Genomic DNA, 18,720 nt, shown 5'->3' with positions numbered 1-18,720 from the left:
ACTCCCCAGGCGCCCCTTTAATCAGCAACAATTTTCAGTTCCTTCTGGGTGATCCTGAGGTGTTCCTAGGCCAGATGGGATATTTACTTCCTCCAGTGAGTTCTGCTTCTACGCCGGGGTCTCGTCTCAGTTAGATATGCCTGGAAAACCTCCAGATGAAGATACTTCTGAGCTCCTCACTCTGTCTCTAAGGCTGGACAGCTCGAGCACACTACCACTCTGCTCAACCACTGGAGAGCTTCTTTAGAAAATGGTGGAGTCATTCAACCATACAAGTTTGAAACTCAAGCTGATTCTGAAGAATAGTGACACAGAGAGTCCCACCCTGCAAGCTGACAGAACTGCTTGTGTTTGAAATGTCTGAATCTGTATGGTTACTGATGTGCTGCAGCTTCATCAGCTGTGTATTTTTCTCATGATCCAGGCTATAAAAAATATGATATGGGCATGTTAGCAAGGTAAAAAGCAGACTTTCACAAAAGATGGTCTTTGATAAATCACTGGTAGTTGTGTGCATCAATGTCTGTTCCACAGATTGAGTCACACTGCTTATGTTCTCTAATTCTTCCACATGCATTCATACTTATTATCACGCTTCCCTCTGTTACCACGTCTCTCCTGTACACACACACTCACACATGCAACCAGAAATCGCATTTTGTTCTGACATTGTCCACTGGTCAAAGGCAAGCAGCCATACTCTGATCCTTGGCTCAAAGCGTTGTTTCAACAGTATCAGTATCAGCCAAGTCAACAGTCAATGGCCCGCATGCTGTGCCTGCTGTGTGTCATGTGCAGAATATAACAAAGCCTCAGCCACTGTTTCTGTCATATAGTCTTAACTCTCTAACAGGGACTTCAAGCAATTACACAGTGATGTCATCATTAAAGATCCAATACCAGCGACTGTTTTAATGTTACTCACTTAAGCATGTCGCTTTTAATTATGTACCTACGATTAAGAGTTACTTATGTGGAAAACTGAGGTCAAAACTCTGCATGTGTTAAAAGCTCTGATTGCATAGTGGGTTGTGTATTACCATAAACAGTGACACTAGCTACTCACTCCTGCTCAAGGGAAATGTCAGCTTGTGAGCTGAAGACTATTCATTCACCACCCACCATGGATCTTTCAGTATTTTCTGTTTGTTTAAACTAATGCAGTGAGCAATAAAAGACTTTATGACCCGCATATCGAATTGCCTGTCAGGCAGTTGCGACAACCCAAATTGATTGGAATACAAGCGAATGCGAAGTGTTTGCTTACGCAGCATGTCCACAGGCAGATCGTGATTAAAGACATTGCACTGTGTCATGCCGTGTATCATATGTCAACAGTATGATGAGATCAATCAGGTCCAAAATTCAAGCCCGTATTTTGGCGCCACACTAAACACTCCTCCCTATCGTAGCCTTATTCTCTGGCAAACAGCCTCGAGGACTCGACCAGCTGTTAGGTAGCTAATCCTATCACTGGTGTTGCAGCAGACCTCCATTGTGAACATGGTTGGAGTCAAGGAGAGTCCAGGGGAGTGCTCAGGGCTGTTCGTCTTTATCAGCCGCTGTTCGTCTCGCTCGGCAACAGCAACAACATGTAGGAGCGATGGGGGAGGAGTGTGACCTTGACAGAATGTGCCTGCTCCATCATGTTTGTGTGTTGAAAGCATTTTGGGGGCATAATTGGGTTTGTGTGTGTGTATGGGTGCCCTGGGATGAATTTATGTGTTTGTGATTATGAGCCCGATTTCAATCCGTGCGTGTAATCCTGCATTTGTAGATGTGAACACCATCGCACAGATAGGCCAGTTCACACAGTCTCCGTCCCCTTAAGCCTCCTTTCTTCATCTGCTCTTTTTCCTCTCAGTGATGGAAGAATGACCCCCTCACCTTTCCTCTACCTTCCCGCCTCAGGAAAAGGTTGGGGAAGGGAAGGGTTACAAGCTGACCTTCCTGTTTTATCTTCCTCATTTTCCAGATGGACCTCTGGAGATGCCCCTCTTCCAGCTCATCCCCTCCCAGAGGCAGCTTGTTTTTCGTGGAGACCGACTCCCCCTGCAGTGCACCGCCTCTTACCTCGACCCGTCGGTGGAGCTGCGGTGGCGACACAACGGCCACATTGTGACCACGCAGGAGGACCGAGGCATCTACGTGGAGGAAACCCTTCTTCATGACTGCTGCATGCTCACCAGGTACACACAGAGGAGAGAGGAGGAGGGAGGATGGAGTGAGGATGTGAGCTGTGAGCTGATTAGTTGTTGACTGGCTTGTTCCACCGATTCACAAACACTCCAAAGGATAGTAGCAAGTCCACATAAGCAGATAAAGTCAAAATATGTGTCAAATAAATAGTTTCATCATGTTGCACAAGGAAATAAATACACATTAGAAAAAATGCCCCTGTCAAAACAAGGAAAAATAAATTTATTTCAAGGAACTTTCACCTTGAAATAAATGAAAAAATCTGTCAATCGAACAAGTGAAAAAATGGGCTTGGTAAGATTTTGTGAAATAAGACATAATAGTGGGAATCTTGAGATCTTAAAATTTGCTGGGAAAATTTATTTTAAGCTGTATTTCATCAGGATCGTCAAACTTAGGTGTCTTATCCCTCCAGTTGTCCTCATTTACGGCACCAAAAAAAATGTTGTTTCCGTGTTTGAAACAAATCCAAAAATTCAGCGAAAAATTCCTCAAATTTATAAAAATTTGCAATCTTCAGGAAGAAAATTTCTTAAAAGTTTACCTTAAAAAATATTTATTTTAAAAATTCCCAAATTTGGTGAAAAATACAAATTAAAAATATAAATATTGTAAATATTTTCAAAAAATGAATAAAAATCTTCCAAAAAAATCCTAAGAATATCTAATATTTTTAGGAACAACCAAAATCCAGCAAAATTCGCTGGATTTTGGTTGATTTTTTTTCTGAATGTTCTTAAGGAAACATTTTTTTTTAAATATTTATTTATTTCTACCAAGAAATGTTCAAAAATGTCCCAGAATTTTAGAAAGTGTGGAAGTCTTCACTGTGAAAATATTTTTTTCCACATTTTTTCAACTTCAAAATGGGGAAGTTTGACCAGCAGGACGACAGGAGGGTCAAAACGAGATAATTTCAAGATCGTTTGACTTAACAAGATATTTAAGATGCGTTGTCTTAAAACAAGTCCCTCCATCTTGCTTAAATGTCACTTGCTAAGGGAATTTATCTTAAATCAAGTGAGATGAGATGTTTTGACTAAAAATAAGACAAACAGACTTGGCAAGATTTTGAGTTTTTGCGGTACACATGCACTTGTGCAATCTGGAACGCACATTTATCCAGCTCTACCATCTTCACAGCAGTCGTCGACACAGATGTAATGTATGTACGCTCACAAAGCCACCCTTCCTGTCTATCTCTCACTCACTCATGGGGGCTGTGATTTACCTTTTGTTATTGTCGCCCTTGATAAGGATCTGAAAGGAGAGGACAGAATTGGCTTGGCAGCGTGCCAACGCCTCAGAGCAATCTGCGCCTCGTCTCTAGAGGTTGGCCGTGCGGCCGCTCTCCAAGAGCCGGCGGAGCACTAGCTGATCACACACTAAGAGGAACAGATGCTGAATCATAATTGCGGTGATAAAGTAGACCGGCAACGCGGGCTTTCACACGTTTTTTTAAGATGGAAGACGTCACCGCAGACCTCCATCCTCTTCCTGTCTTTGTTTTCACGGTGGTCTGTGGAGCGTCTCTCTCTCTGTGTGTGTCTGTGTGTGTTTTACTTAATGCATTTGACGTAATGCTTTAGCAACAGGGCTCAGACACAGGAGCACATTGCTGTTGATTAGTTTAACTGCTGCCTGTTCTACCTTGGCCTCTCTAACATAAATATTGATGGAGTGCTGACAGAAATATGTTTCCCAGTGTCAACAGGGCCAGAACGCTCTTGTTGTGTGGTTTGTTTGGCAAAAAGAACAGCGGCGTACTATTCCAAAATGTTTCTGCTACGGTATACCATTCCACCGGCTGCAAACGCCACAGATAGTCAATATGTTTTATTAACAACCAGCTCACTGGTTCATAATCATTCCCAGTGCTCCCTGTGGTGAATGCGCTGCTTTGAATAAGTGGATTAAAGATATTGTGAGCTCTTTTAGTGAGGCCTCCTTGTCTTTGTGTTCCAGTAGTGACTCTTTGCAGTTTATTTTAACCCAAGTATTCACCAGTAGGGATCACTACAATACTGTGTTGCCCCTAAAGTCTGGACACATACACAGATAAAATACGGCTTTGTTGAAAGAAGAAAAAGTTGAACTGGTACTCCTCAGTGGCTGTGGAAGGATGGACAAAGATAGCAGATGAATTTAATCTTTCGACAAAGCCGTATTTAATCTGTGGAGGCAAAAAAATTACAGTTAATGACATTTCCTGTGTGTCCAGACTTTAGGGACATCCTGTATAACAATGTTGTTGACCGAAGTATTGCAGAATACAAGTTCAACTTTGAAGTACTTAAATAGTGTATTCTCCTTAATTTTGTCTGCTTTTTATCATTATTTTTCTTGGTGGCCATATTTGCTGCTTATTTTGCAAATTAATATTCTACACACAAACTATCAATAGCTTAAAAGTACAACATATTACACTGAATGGATTCACCTACATATAAAGCATGTGCACTAGTTAAATATAGCTCCACAGAAAAATACTACTCACATAAAACATGAGTAATAGAGAACACATGCCTCTAGTAAGATAGCTCTTTAAAAGTCACCTTTCTAAACTATACTTTTGTTGACATCACGCTGAGAATGCTTCTGTACTTTTTGCGTTACATGAACGAAACGATTGTGTGGAGTGTGAAGAGATCTTAAGCAACTGCTTCACCAGAGAAACTCCGATGCAGTCATTGTAGAAGTAGTAGAAACGGTGCTACCAGCTGGTAAATAAACCAGATATTTTCCCGAGAAAAATAAGACAAAACCAAGAGAAGAGAAAATGTTGAACCTACAGTCATCAAAAACTCAAAATGAATGATGATGTTGCTCCAAGTCTGGGTGTACAAGTAAGTCTTTTTACATTCATCATATTGCTTTTAATGTGGGAATGTTGTCTGTACAGCTGCTTACATTGCCCCCATGCCCTTGAAAAATATTTCAATGTAGGGCTAAAAATCATTTTAAATGCAGGACTATCAATTATTATTTATAAAGTTGCCCAGCACATGTGGAATTTGAATATTTGGAACAAAACTAGCAAAAACTATAGCGTTTTTTTTTTTTTTTTTTTTTACAAATACAATCATATGTAATATATATTATTTAAATGTTGACTTAATTACAGAACAGGCTGCACAATGGCTTGGTAGTTAACACCTTCGCCTTCCCGAGATCTTTCTACATGGAGTTTGGATGTTCTCTTTGTGCATGTGTGGGTACTCCAACTTCCTCCCACAGTCCAAAAACATGCTGAGGTTAACGGTATCTCTAAATTGTCCATAGGTATGAATGAGAGTGTGATTGTTTGTCTGTATATGTAGTCCTGTGATAGACTTGTGACCCATCCAATGTGTCCTCTACCTTCGCCCTAAGCCAGCTGGGATGGACTCCAGCCCCCACAACCCTAATGAGAATTAAGTAGTATAGATAATGGCTGGATGGATAATTACATAAAGATTCTACACATAGTAGCTGTAAGGAAAGAATCTCAGTGCAACTTTCACCACTATCAGTAGGAATAAAACCCACTGATACCATACAGCTGCAGTGAGATTTAGGTTTAAGGTCACTGCCTCATACTGAGAAGCCCAGCGGTGAGGAAACAGATCTTTTTTGTGCATTGCTTGGTGTCACTGCAGGGACAACTTATGCAACTGACTCTTGTGCTGCTTGTGTACTGACTGGTGCCGTCTGTCAGCTCCTGTTCAGGCCTTCTGCTTCTCTAGTCTTGTTAGTTGCTCTCATCTCTCCTGCTGCTCAAAAATGAATCCCCCACAACTTTGACTGTACTTTTCTAGCTCGGTGTACCAATGAATTTCTCTACACTCCGATTCTGATTAAGTCCCCACTTGCAGTTGCATACTGCTTTCCACTTGTATACACAAATAATGCAATTTTCTCCCCTGAGTGGAACCTATTTGGGTCATGTTTCTTTTGGCACCTGGGGATGTCTCCCTCCTGGAGAAAACCTGCAAAGAGCAGACATTATTTCCATAGCTGATGAGTGTATACCGGAGCGTGGTCCAACAAAAACAATGTGCTGTGCGTGGGCCGAGCTTCACCCTTCGCCCTCTGTAAGGTGTATCTTAAAGTGCAGCACTGAGAGAGCTCTATGGGGAAAATGAGTGCTGTGATGTCACCGGTGCAGCAAACGTTATATAAAAAACTTAACTAATGTTTTGGCCTTTGACATGTCAGATGCTGTCACTGCTTGTTTAGCCACAGTGGACATTATATTAGTCACTGCAGCCTGTGTTGATGTCGTTCACCTTGGATAAATGTCCTCTGAGTCAGTCAGCCTTGCCCTGCATGCCCCATCAGAGGGGAAAGACTGAATACACAGGATTTAGCGCATGGCTTAAAGCCCTCTTCTGGATTTGTCGCACAGTGTTGCAGAAATGTGAGCAGAGATGCCAAAGCCTCAGTGAAGTGACCTCTTTGAAGGTGAACCCAAAATGTTTTGCGGCTATTTTCTCAGCTAAATTCTGCTTTATCCTGCTTTAGGCTGTATCAGGCAAGTGGCCAGAGTACACATTCAAAACATGACATGATATTTTTTGCTCATTGAAACAGGCATAATATTCTGAAATGCTCTTTTTGTTTGATAATTTTCGAATGGTGTGGCATTTATGTGTCTTCCAACTCCCTCTCGTATTCACGGCGCTGTGTCATTATAGCCTCTTATTTGCTGGTGCAGGTGGGCCGTTAAGCTGATCCGTTTACATTGCTCACAGCGAGCGGCAGCGAAGAAGCAAGGCCCCATGAGGCCTGATGGTTTTGCGATGTGGGCCAAACTCCTGCTGAGTAATGGTGTCAGGCCAAACTCCCAGTATTAGCTATGCTAGCGGCAGCAGAGGGACCAGCCTGTGATTCATGTTTCATTGATCAAACATTTTAGGGCCCTGGAGCGAGCTACAGCAGACACTTTGGATGTGTCTTTCGTAATCCTCTCCATTTTTAATCAAGCTAATCTTGCACAAAATGAAGAACCTGGTTTGGAAATATTACTGAAGCAAACGAAAGAGGAAAATGTCTTTGTGCGTCTTCTTTCACGTCCCTACTGGTGGTCTCTCAAAAGCTCCTTTTGGCTTTTTAAAAAAAAAAATCTCTAGTCTTCCTCATAAATAAACTGCAATTTCTTTGATTTCTTCCCGTTTTTCATTCTTCTGCTGTTGCATTCTACAGTGTATTCCTTAAGTCCATGCCTCTACTGCACTTTTTTGTTTTTCTCCATTTTCTGTCTTGATCGTAGGAGTGTGTTTGCAAACTTTTAGGACACTATATTTGATTATGTCCACACATACTGTAGAATTTTACCTCTGGGTTCATCCTGAAGTGCTTGCCAGCTTCAGTCAATAAAGAAAAATAAAAGCTCTTACATCGATGGATGTTAAACAAAGATAAAGTGAAGTGTAACTTATTAACAGTCCACATAATGTACTTGCTAGCGTAATGGCTAGAGTGAGTTAAGACAAGGAGCTAATTTGATGGATGCTGCTACAGTGGGAATAGTATGTTCATTGTACCAGAGTGAATTAGCCTCTATGTGTGCTTGTGTGTGCACACACTCTACAGGCACACTTGCCTGCATGTAAGCAATGCTTTTGGCACTGATGTCTGCAGGGTAACTGCTGAGGGACAGGTTAAGAAATGTACATAATAGTGCAATACTATCACAAGCTGTGATAAAACACAAATTCCTAAACTGTGATCATCAAGCTTGCATAAAAATTGCTTGGTAGTGGGGACAGATTGAAAGTTTACAGTCTCATAAGCAACATTATGTAAACAAATTGCTAAATATCAGCGCGCACGCATAAATATTCCTAATGAGTCCTTGGGGAACTGCTCCACAATGGTGCAGTGTTACAGTGGATGTAGGTCAGTGCTTTATGTGTGGCTTGTGTGTGCCCCTGCCCGACTCATTTTCATTTAGTGGGCTGATATCTTTCTATGTTTATTACGTGAAGATGAACATTTCTCTTTTTTGAACTGTGAAGGCTGCGGGGCAGATTCCTGTGCTCTCCTTGTTTTGTCTGGATGCAGGAGCTCACCAGGGAAATCTGTGATCGTGCTGCAGCAGAGAACACTTTCAGCGGGGGAATTTTCATTGGGAGACAAGGGAGCATAGTAGGGGACAGGAGCGGGTGAAGCTTGGTGGGTGGGTGGGTGTGTTGGGGTAGGATTGGGGGGGTGTTTCCCTGTGCATTTCCCACCATTGAGACGGTTGGCACATGTTCAGTGATGATATAACTGTCCCCTTTGCAGACTTTTCATGTTAGAGACAAGTGCAGCAGCTCTGTCGCACATTAGCATGCGTGCAATCACTCTGTTGTATGATCATCCGTAACACTGACATAAGACGTGTGCAGCAGAAACATCTATGCTTAATATTTAGGAAAAAAGCCAGGATGATGTTGAGGATTTATCTCTATTTAAGAGTTTATTCCACATTAATCTGTTTTGTTTCATATGCTATACAATTGTCTCCATTTTTCCAGTCATAGTTTGTTTTGAACATTGTTGTAAATTCATGGCAATGTTTAATTACACTGCACAATGTACTTTTTAAATTAATTTTTCTTTTTTTTTATTTTTCTTTTTTTGCAAGTTACAGTGCACTGTTATCAGCCTACACTAATTCCTGGATCTGCCTGCCATTTTCTCATTCTGACTGTTATTTTATGGTACTGCTGATAGCATACCTCAATGATGAAACCATTAAATGTTTGCTTCAATAAACGGGGCATGCTGAATGTGAGCAGATAATTCTAGTGATTAGAAAGTTCCTATTGAAACTGGAGGTGATGATAGACAAGGGATGTGTAGATATAGGGAGAAATAATAATCGCATAAGAAAAAAATAGGACGCGATCTGGTAATTCTGGGGTTACAGCTTCACAGTTTAATCGAACATGGCTAATGCTTACATTTTTCTGATGAATCCAGGAAATAATCTTGTGCAAATTATCCATTCTCTTTTTTTCCCCCAATCTAGTACCCTCATAGAATCCACAGAGGCCATTAAGTTTTGATGATTACTGCTGTTAGCTTCTGCAACTATTACATAAAGCTATCCATCCATTCTTCTGCTTGTCTGAGTCAGATTTCAGTGGCAACAGGCTAAACATGGTATTCCAGTCATCCCTCTCCCCCAACCAACATGTTTCAGTTCCTCCTGGAGGCTCCTAAAGCATTCCCAGGCCAGATGAGATATGTAATTTTCTGGATGTACTCCAGGGTTTCCTCCCAATTTGGTGAAAACTGCCAAAGGAAAGCAGCCAGGAGACATCCTCATCAGATACCCAAACCACCTCAGCTGGCTCCTTTCATCATGATGGAGCAGAAACTCTTCTCAGAGCTCCTTTTGGATATCTGAGCTCCTCACTCTATCTCTAAGGCCCCTCAAGAGGAAACCCATTGATCGCACGCATCCGTGATCTCATTCTGTCAGTCAACAACCAGAGCTCGTAAACATAGATGCACGGTTGAATGTAGATCGATTAGTAAATCAAGAGCTTTGCCTTCCAGCTCAACTTCCTCTTTACCATAACGGTAGTGTACAAAGCCTGCATTACAGCTGATGCTGCACTTGTGACCAAGATCCTGAGGTACATAAACTCTTTCGCTTGGGACAGCAACTCACCCCAACCCAAAGGGAACAATTTATCACGGTCTTACACTTCCAGCCTCAGTTCTTGAAAGCCTCTTATCTGCATTTATAGTCAAGGTTGCCGAGCTTTATCATTTCTTTTCTAAAGGCTTCTTCAAAGTACCAGTTGCCTCTTCTCAGTGATTCAAAAGTATAGATTCTATATGGCAAGGGTCCATAGACGAAGGCTGTTGTGGGTTGTTCTAGACCCTTCAATTCACATTTCCTTAGCAGCAGAAGTATAACTGCAGCTTAAACAATATCCAGTGACCATAACAACTGTTGCATATAAAGGAAAGCTGTCGTGAACTGAAGTGTTTTCTTTAAGTATCTTTGGGATTGGCCAATAAGAGTGCAGATGGTAAGGCAGTAGAGAAATCTGTGAGAAGAAAAGGCTGGGCAAGTATGCCTTACTCCATCCCTGATTCGTGATCAGATTTTCAGGTATTTGTTCAGTGAAGATAATTTCTCCACTTTAATGTGAGGACTGAACACAACTTATGCTGGAGTGCCTGGGTAGCACGTCCATAAGGGAACATCTTGAATGCCCTTATGTCCCAGCCTCTATATAGTTAAATCAATGAACAAACTGTCAAGTCTTAGCTTCATAACAGTAACTGAATCATTAGAATCTGGAGTTTCCAGCCAATTCATTATCCTGTCAAAATATATCATTATATACAGAGTTTGAGGGATAGTCTTTGAATTACTTTGTTCTTCTTGTAAGACTAGCCCTGTGCAAATTGAGCCCGATAAGCATGACCAACAGATTTGGCCTTCCACTTTACCTCCCAATATTTAGTCTATTATCTGTTTAGATTAAGTTTTCGGACAGCCTGTCCTCATTGTGGTATGTTGTATAACCGTTGCACCGTCGAGACGGGCTGATGAACGAAGCCCAGAAGGTTTCAATTTAAAGCCCATCCACACTTTATACTGAGCTTGCACCCCGTGGAAGAGGAATGATGTTGTTTTAAAGAGGAGGTGGAGAAAAGGGAGTGATTGACAGAGTATGTGATACTGTGTGTGAGACATGTGAAGAAGCGGTAAGAGTCTGGCTTACAATCTAAGCATAAAAAATAAATATTTGGGTAATTAAAATATAGTGACACCATCAAAGTTGTGTTGGAGTATAGGGTTCAGCAAAGCATGCAAGCATTCTCATGTCAGAAATTTGTGGAAATCTGTCATGGTGGCAATAACTCAGAATGCTTCTGTCTGAATTATGAAATGATTGGTGCAAAACTAACCAAAAAAAATGCCCAGAAGGACTTTTTACACAACTGAAAATGTACTTAGTCACATAAAAAACAGCCCATATATTTACAGTCACACACAAACACACACTCAGACATACACGCTTGTTCTGTAGCCCAGAATGTCATCATCTCAGTCAAGCGTTCAAATCTGATTTGGGGGCCTTTTAGAAAAGCAATCAGAAAAGAGAGCTTTAGTGGAACAAGGGAGATGAAATCAGGACTCATTTTATTCATTTTCATAACTTGCCCACAGAAAGTCATTGGAGCAAAGTCATGTGTCAATTTGGTTCAGGGAATGTGAACAACATCCTCTGATTTCCATTTTCCTTCTCTTACTAAGCCTCCAGCAGTAGAGATGGCTTCACGTGAGCGCAGTGTGATTTCACTTGGAGGTGTTACTGTATAGGCAGGTTACCTCTTTAGTAGATTCACATCAAAAATTCCTCAGAGCACATTTGACTATTGAACTGTTGTTTCTGCTTTTAAATGCATAATCTTCTCTATTTTCATTTGATTGCCTCAGTGGTTTTTATCATATGTTAAACTTAAGTCAGGCCCTTAATCCATTTTGTCTCAATTCCATTTTCCACAAACTTGCTTTTGTTCCAATGAACTAATTTACAGATCAAACACCTGGACTGCGGCCACCTAAAAAAGCCCAGTTACATGCAAAGCTTGTCAAAGAAGTAATCTTACAAGGGATCTGTATAACAAGCATGCACTGTGTATTTTGGTAGGATTATTTGGTAATCTTTATGTTCATGGTTAATGATTTTTTTTTTACTGATCAGTCAGAGTAAAGTGGGGTAAAAACATAAGCATGTTCTGCCTGCTTTCTGTTCTACATTTAAAGCAGGGAGGAGCTTCTTTTAATTAAAAAAAAAATCTACTTCTAAAAATGTTACTTTGATGCAGAGATGAGTTTTTAGGGGTTGAATGATTGCAGAAGAAACTTTAAAATTCTTGATGTGATTTATATCAGACAGGAGGCTGCTATCTATATCAGTCGTTCCGTGAAACTCTAACGTGTCAGTAAAAGTATAACCAAGGTTATTCTGTATAAATAAACCATATCCTTATCTTTGGCCAGCTATTTCACTCATTCATAGTATGAAGGTCTCTATGGTCATTATTTTTCAAGACAGTATCTATGAAAATATTGTCTTTTTTTTATTGGGCGGCTGGGCGAACACTCACAATATGCCAGTATTATCACATATAGCAGAAAGTGTAATTATGTTTGTGTTTTTATTCTGCTATCTAAAACCACAGCAATAAAAGTCATTGTTTATATGTCAGTGAGAGGTACAAAAAATAGTGCATTTAGTCAAGCAACTGTAGATGCCTGAACTGAAGATTCAGTAGCCTCTAATGTATTTCAGTCACAAGTTATATTGTGCTATATCCACGTTTCCTCCACCATGCTTGTCTTTCTCACACCATCACTGCTGCTGTTTCTACCTTGATGTGCAAACCACAGCTGAGCAAATGGGAGCAGGGAATACCCCGGCTGGGCCCTCCTGTGTTCATGTGGGCTCGGTGCTCCAGTTTCTTCCACACTCCAAACACATCCATGTCGGGTAACTAAACCTTGGTTCCAAGGCCAGACGATGTGAGTGGGCTGTTTCACTGAATAGTAAAATACATGCTGGCGAAGGCTCAACCCTAATATAACTGTACTAGCAGTAGGCATAATGAGACAGAAAGGGGATAAGGAAAAGGAGAGAAAGGCAGGGAAAGTGAAGGCCTTTATTTATTTTTGAAGTTCCCTCGCGCTGCCTGAAAAACGTTTTGTGCGATTATAGCTTTTGCACATCAGAGCCACCCAGCCACCAATCATCTTTACTCTGAAAGATTTCAGTTTATTGTCCAGCCTGTCACTTTTGATTTTAAATGTCAACTGTCATACATCTGTGCCGCATTGTTCTAAGCCGTATTTAAAAACTTTCTACAGTACTGTGTGGGTACATTGCGACATGTATTATCAACTGCTTAATTAAGTCACAAAGAAGGCGTTGGTTTTTCAAGTACACACAAAGCAAAAGTGTATATTTGAATACAACTGCATTGTATTTGAAAATTAGACAGTTTGCATTTCTCAAGGAGGTAGTATTTCTATGGTGATTACGCCCGTTGCTTAGCAATCTCCGCCGGCTTTTCTTCTTTTTTCAGACAGACTTAAATCCTCAAGATTAGTTGCCTTGGCAAATGGCCTCTTTTGGCTCTTTGTCATTGTTTCACCATCCTTTGTTTAATCAGGCATTTTCCATTGAGATAGGAATCGCTGTGACAAAGTAGGAAAGATAAGCATGAGTAATGATCATCTTAAGTCACAGCCAACATTTTAATCTACTGCATACTCATATACACATAGGAGTCTCTTGAATGAATTACACAAGTGCATACACATCTTTGCACTCTATTGACTGCAGAATCCTTGAGATGTTACGCTAACCTTAGCCCTCACTGCTGTTCGACTAACTTTAATCCTTAGCCTAATCCAAAAAATAATCCAAAGCACCCTAAAATAAAGTCTTAACATAAAAGTAATCCTACAACTACATTTCACCCCAAATGTAAGGCCATATTCTAATTCAGCAGCTTGAGCAAAGGACATTTTGAAGCTCACATGCAGAAATTCTCCAACATAAATGCCACCCTGACACATAATCCAAAATCAGATACTCATAGTTTCACGCCTCTGTTTCACCTCCTCCAGCGAGGTCATCCTCTCCAACATCGACGTGGGCATTGCTGGCATCTGGGAGTGTCTGGTGACCAGTTCCCGTGGCAACACTTCTAAGCAAATGGAAATAGTTGTTCTGGAGACGTCAGCGCCGTACTGCCCTGCTGATAGAGTCACCAACAACAAGGGGGACTTCAGGTGAGTCACGTCTCAGCAGCCACGCATCATATGCCACTGTACACTCAGCCCTGTGAGCTCATCTTTTAGCTGCAAACATTTGGAAAAACAAGATATGTTTTCTTCTAGTTTGACATTTTGGGAAATGGAATTATTCACTTTTTGAGAGTGAGATGAGAAGAATCATATCACTCTCATGTTTGTCTGGTAAATATAGTGTTAAATAGCTACTGTCAGGTCAGCTTAGCACAGAGACTAGAAACAATAAAAAATATTTAGCTTGGCTCTGCTCAAAGGTCAGTCATGTGTCCCAAAAATTAAATTCCTGTAAAACTAAGTTGCAATCTGTTTCCTTTGAAGTAAGTATAGTTTCTAATTACATGTGTTTGTGTCCTATCAAAAATCACTACATCTTTTACTTTGTTTCTTCATTTTTGATTCTTTTGTGCCAAGAAATCATACACTAGATGAGATGGCATTCAGAAAATGGAAGTTTCAAGCATGTAGTGAACTGTGTATTTTAACGCAAACCATGCTGTTTTCATAAACCTAACCACATAGTTTTGGTGTCTAAATTTAACCAACTTCAAACATGTAGTTATCATTAAGAAAGTGTCAACCAAAGTATGTTATTTTCCTAAAACTAACCTAATTATATTGGTGCCTAAATTGAACCTAAAGTCAAACCCAAAGGTCAACTACAAGGGAAAACAAAGCTTTACTCTAAGAATAGAGGTTCGCATGGTGAACCTCAGTCTGCTGGGTGAAAATCCTTTTGCTGACTTACATCTCCATCCTCCCCTAACTCATTATATAGGCTGACAAAATGAAATGACATTTCAAAACGTAAATGAGAATGCAGTTTAGTTGTATCGGAATGTAGCTCTGGGAAAGTGGTGGAAAAAATAGCAAAATTTCCACCAGTCAACTCACTAGTTTTATAATATCTTGTTTGCTTAACCAGTAAAAAAAAAAAAATCTTAAACTGGTTTTATGAGGGTTAAATTTTCCAAAGAAGAACCTTACATTGGCAAAGCATGACCTGGAAAAGTAGGAGCCTTTTTTTTTCTCGCACAGGTACAAATACAATTTATCTGCAAGGAAATGAAAAGCACTCAAAGAGCACAGCATTCTGCCAAGGCTGCTCAGTCGTATGATTTCCGACAGCCAAGTCCTGATATATGCCCACAGCGGTGGATTTGTAGCAGGATTGCAATCGTGATTGTCAGCAGGCAGCTGACATCGCGTTTATTTGTTGTCATAGTTACAGTGACACCATGACGCTATCTCACAATGATACAGAAATATTGGACAAATCTGTGAAGCCAGACTATAAGCTGCATCACTGCCAAAGTCTAATCACTTGGTCTTTGTGTGCTTTCTGACTTCCCCTGAAAATTTCATCCAAATCCGTTTTTTCATTTTTGAGTAATGTTGCTGACAGACAAACAGACAGACAAACGTATGGCAATTGCCACTTAACTCTGCAGCATTAAAAACAACCAGGGCTATACAATTACTCCCTCTGGTATGGTGCTGAATTGTGCTAGCCTAGCCGCGCTAGACAACCCACGGCAACGAATTTAATTCTCTGCCAGGGTGGGTCTAGTTACCCTCGGTAAGCCTCGAGGTTGGATGCTCCTAAAACTGGCCGGACGAATCACCATGAAGTGTAGAGTCAGAAGGCGGGCGTAACTAAGTGATGACAGAGGCGCGACGATTCTGACAGAAACAACCGGAAACAACTAGCCTAGCCACGCTAGACAATCCACGGCAACGAATTTAATTCTCTGCCAGGGTTGACAACAAAAACGACAACAGTCGTTGAGCTCCATTAGCACCGACTCTGAATAATCTTTCTGTTAACATGTCTGTAATATACTTGAGCTTCACCAATTGACTGTATAAATAAGGCTTCACCGAACTACCGCATCCTCTGATTTCCGGCGCTCTAGGAGCCTATTCGTTGCGCTGATTGGTTGTATACCTATCCAATTGCTGCAGAGTGATTTGATAGACAACCTTTTAGCCCGCCTCCCTCCCTGTCGAGCAGCCCTAGACCCTTGCGTCTTCAGAGCATGGGTCTAGCGCGGCTAGGCTAGAATTGTGCTGCCTTCGGATCCAATCATCCAGTGCTTCTCTTGTAATATACTAATATAAACATTCAGTCAGCAGTGCTGAACATTAAAATCAATGTCATTTGGGCTTCCTTTAATATTTAGTGTGATTGCTTTCATTTTCGTCGCACATCAAATTTGAGACCCCACCTACTCACCCACCACCTAAAAGCAAAGCAGGTTTTAAGGTGTGGCTTCTCTTTAAGCTCCAGCACGAGATGGCTTCCACAAGGGACAAACTCTCACCGGTGATGACTTTTAAAACGTAATCTCCTATTAATGTGTGTTTTAATTAATTTAATTTTAGAAAAAGCACAATTCTGTTTATAGGCACTAAAATGTTTAAATTAATAATGCAGAAAAACTACATGATGATTGTCAACAGTTTCTACAGAGGGAACTCATGCTTCCTACCACTAGTTTTTAGGTTAAGCGATCAGATTGCTGCTGCAGGTTATGCTCTTACGTCCATGGCAGAGAGTGGTATCAGTGTCGACCTTTCTAACTCGAATAAGAACATTTTCCCAAACATTCTCTCAAAGCAGATTACTTCTTGCATCAGTAAAAAAAACAAGCAAGGTTATATAAATAAACCTTAAATGTATTTTCATTTACCAGCTAGCTCTATGTAATTAGTGATAATGGGCAGTAATGGTTTTCAAAAGTGATAGGTCTCCTGCAAAATAAGGCGATGGTTCAACCTCACTTCACTTAATTCAGCAGAAATATTGCCAGTTGCAGACCAGACTGGATAAAAGTTGAAAGTGTCATCAGAGGGCTCTCGATTATCTGTCCATATACAGTGCTGCTGAGCTACTTTAATGTGGTTCTTGGTGGTGTTACCCTCCGTTTTGCTTCACCTAACACCTAATCTGACTTGTACCAGGTTTGACTCATTAAGAGTTAAAGAGCAGAAATGAGCATGTACAGTAGAGTGTGGTCAATTCATATATTTTAATAATTACTGGATATGTGAAACTCCTGCACACATTATTGCTCAATGTGGTCCAGCTTTTTATCACGACTATAAAAATGAAAGCTCTTGTTCACATGACTAAGGTTTCAGATAAGATAAAAAAAAAGGAGGAGCATCTACTCGCCCTCCATTTATCCTCCTTTTCTCTGTCTGTCCTCCATGCTACCACCTTGAAATCTTGTAATTGTACACACATTTCCAACCTCCACCTCTCCTCCGCCTTGGGTGTGCTGTTGTCGTGTACTCCTTTGTAGCTGTACATTACAGGCAACTTCCAGTACAACAAGCACAGAGGCTTTGTTTCTGCTGGAGCATTGGAGTAATGGGCTGGAAAATGAGCCCCTTTTTTGTTGGGGGCGAAATTAACGCCATTTATTACTAAGTAGCTGCTGCTGCTGCAACGTGGATAGAGAGAAAGGGGTAGAAAGGAGAGAATGGGGTGGGAACAGAGGGATGGCAGGTCACTGCCCTCAGAACAGATTACTAGCCTCCTGAGTGCCTTGCTCCTTTATTTCAATTTAGTTGAAGTCAAAAGTGTTTCCACATTACTTCAGCTTCTTTTCTTCAGTAGGGATCTGATGTTGCCATAAGTAGAAACCCCAGAAATGTACACGCTTATCTTGTGATTGCAGACAAATTCATCTATATTTGAGAGCACAAACCACTCTTTCTAAAAGCTGCAAAAATGCAGAAATAAGACAGTAGTGCGAAGAAACAAAAACCTGCAGTTATTTTATTGTCTGGGAGATGGACTCTTATGCCCTGGACTATGACTGTTTGGCTGACTTTTTACAAATGAGCTTTATTTTATTGGAACACTAACAGGCCTTAACTAGAAAATGAAAAAAACTCGTTTTGCCTGTAAAATCACCCTGTCCCCTATCAATGGTTGGTCGGTAGAGCAGCTCCATGATTTGGTCCTTGATGATATTATTGAGAATGTCTCATTTCTTGCTTCAGAGGAGACTTCAGTGAACTTTGCATGGCCATAAGAAGAACGCTTAAGCTGAATTTCCCCTTTAGGTGGAACGGGCAGGATCAAATTTCTGCCTCAAGTATACATCCTTTACCGACTTTTTCCTTCTTCCACTGTGGTGCACGTTAAAGAGGTACGCAGGCGATCTGGTATTGCACTTTCCTAAAGTTGTGGAACTTTCCATTGACAGATTAAAGCAGCAAAGGTCTGACTTTCAGGCCTTAGTATTGGTCAATCTACATTCCACAAAAAAACTGGATCCCGCCTTTCCAGAGCTGATGTTAGTATGTACTATATGACTGTAAAGTAGTAAAAATATCCAAAATACCTGTGATGGCATCATAGTAGATACTTTCTCAGAAGCTGGAAACACCTGATTAATCAACTCACTGGCCAAAACTAACTTTTTTCAATTAGTACCTAAAGTAAAGGCCTATTTCTAACCCAAGGTCTTAGTTATTCATGCTTTTATCACCACTCAGACTATGTTTACTTATTCATTGTGGACATAGAGCTGTCATCTCTTCAGTGTCTGCAGCTGATACAAAATGCTGCTGCTTGTCTTCTAAGAGGAAGAAGAAAACATGATCATGTAACAGCAGTTATGGCCTCCCTCCAGTGGCTTCCTGTCCATTTGAGCATTGATTTTAAGATGTTATTGTTTGTTTTAAAGGTTTTT

At 40.7% G+C, this 18,720-nt stretch overlaps 1 protein-coding gene across 1 annotated transcript in view; it reads left to right on the top strand.

The window, feature by feature from the left end:
• The window catches only part of LOC110967819 (adhesion G protein-coupled receptor A3), a 228,203-nt gene that overhangs the window by 49,128 nt on the left and 160,355 nt on the right, over nucleotides 1-18,720 (top strand). Inside the window, 2 exon segments of the mRNA XM_022217540.2 lie at nucleotides 1,976-2,189; nucleotides 13,829-13,993. Coding sequence (XP_022073232.2) covers nucleotides 1,976-2,189; nucleotides 13,829-13,993 — 379 coding nt within the window.

This window comes from Acanthochromis polyacanthus, chromosome 15 (assembly GCF_021347895.1).
Source record: "Acanthochromis polyacanthus isolate Apoly-LR-REF ecotype Palm Island chromosome 15, KAUST_Apoly_ChrSc, whole genome shotgun sequence".
Classification (NCBI taxonomy): Eukaryota; Metazoa; Chordata; class Actinopteri; family Pomacentridae; genus Acanthochromis; species Acanthochromis polyacanthus.
This window is presented reverse-complemented; position numbering and strand designations above follow the sequence as displayed.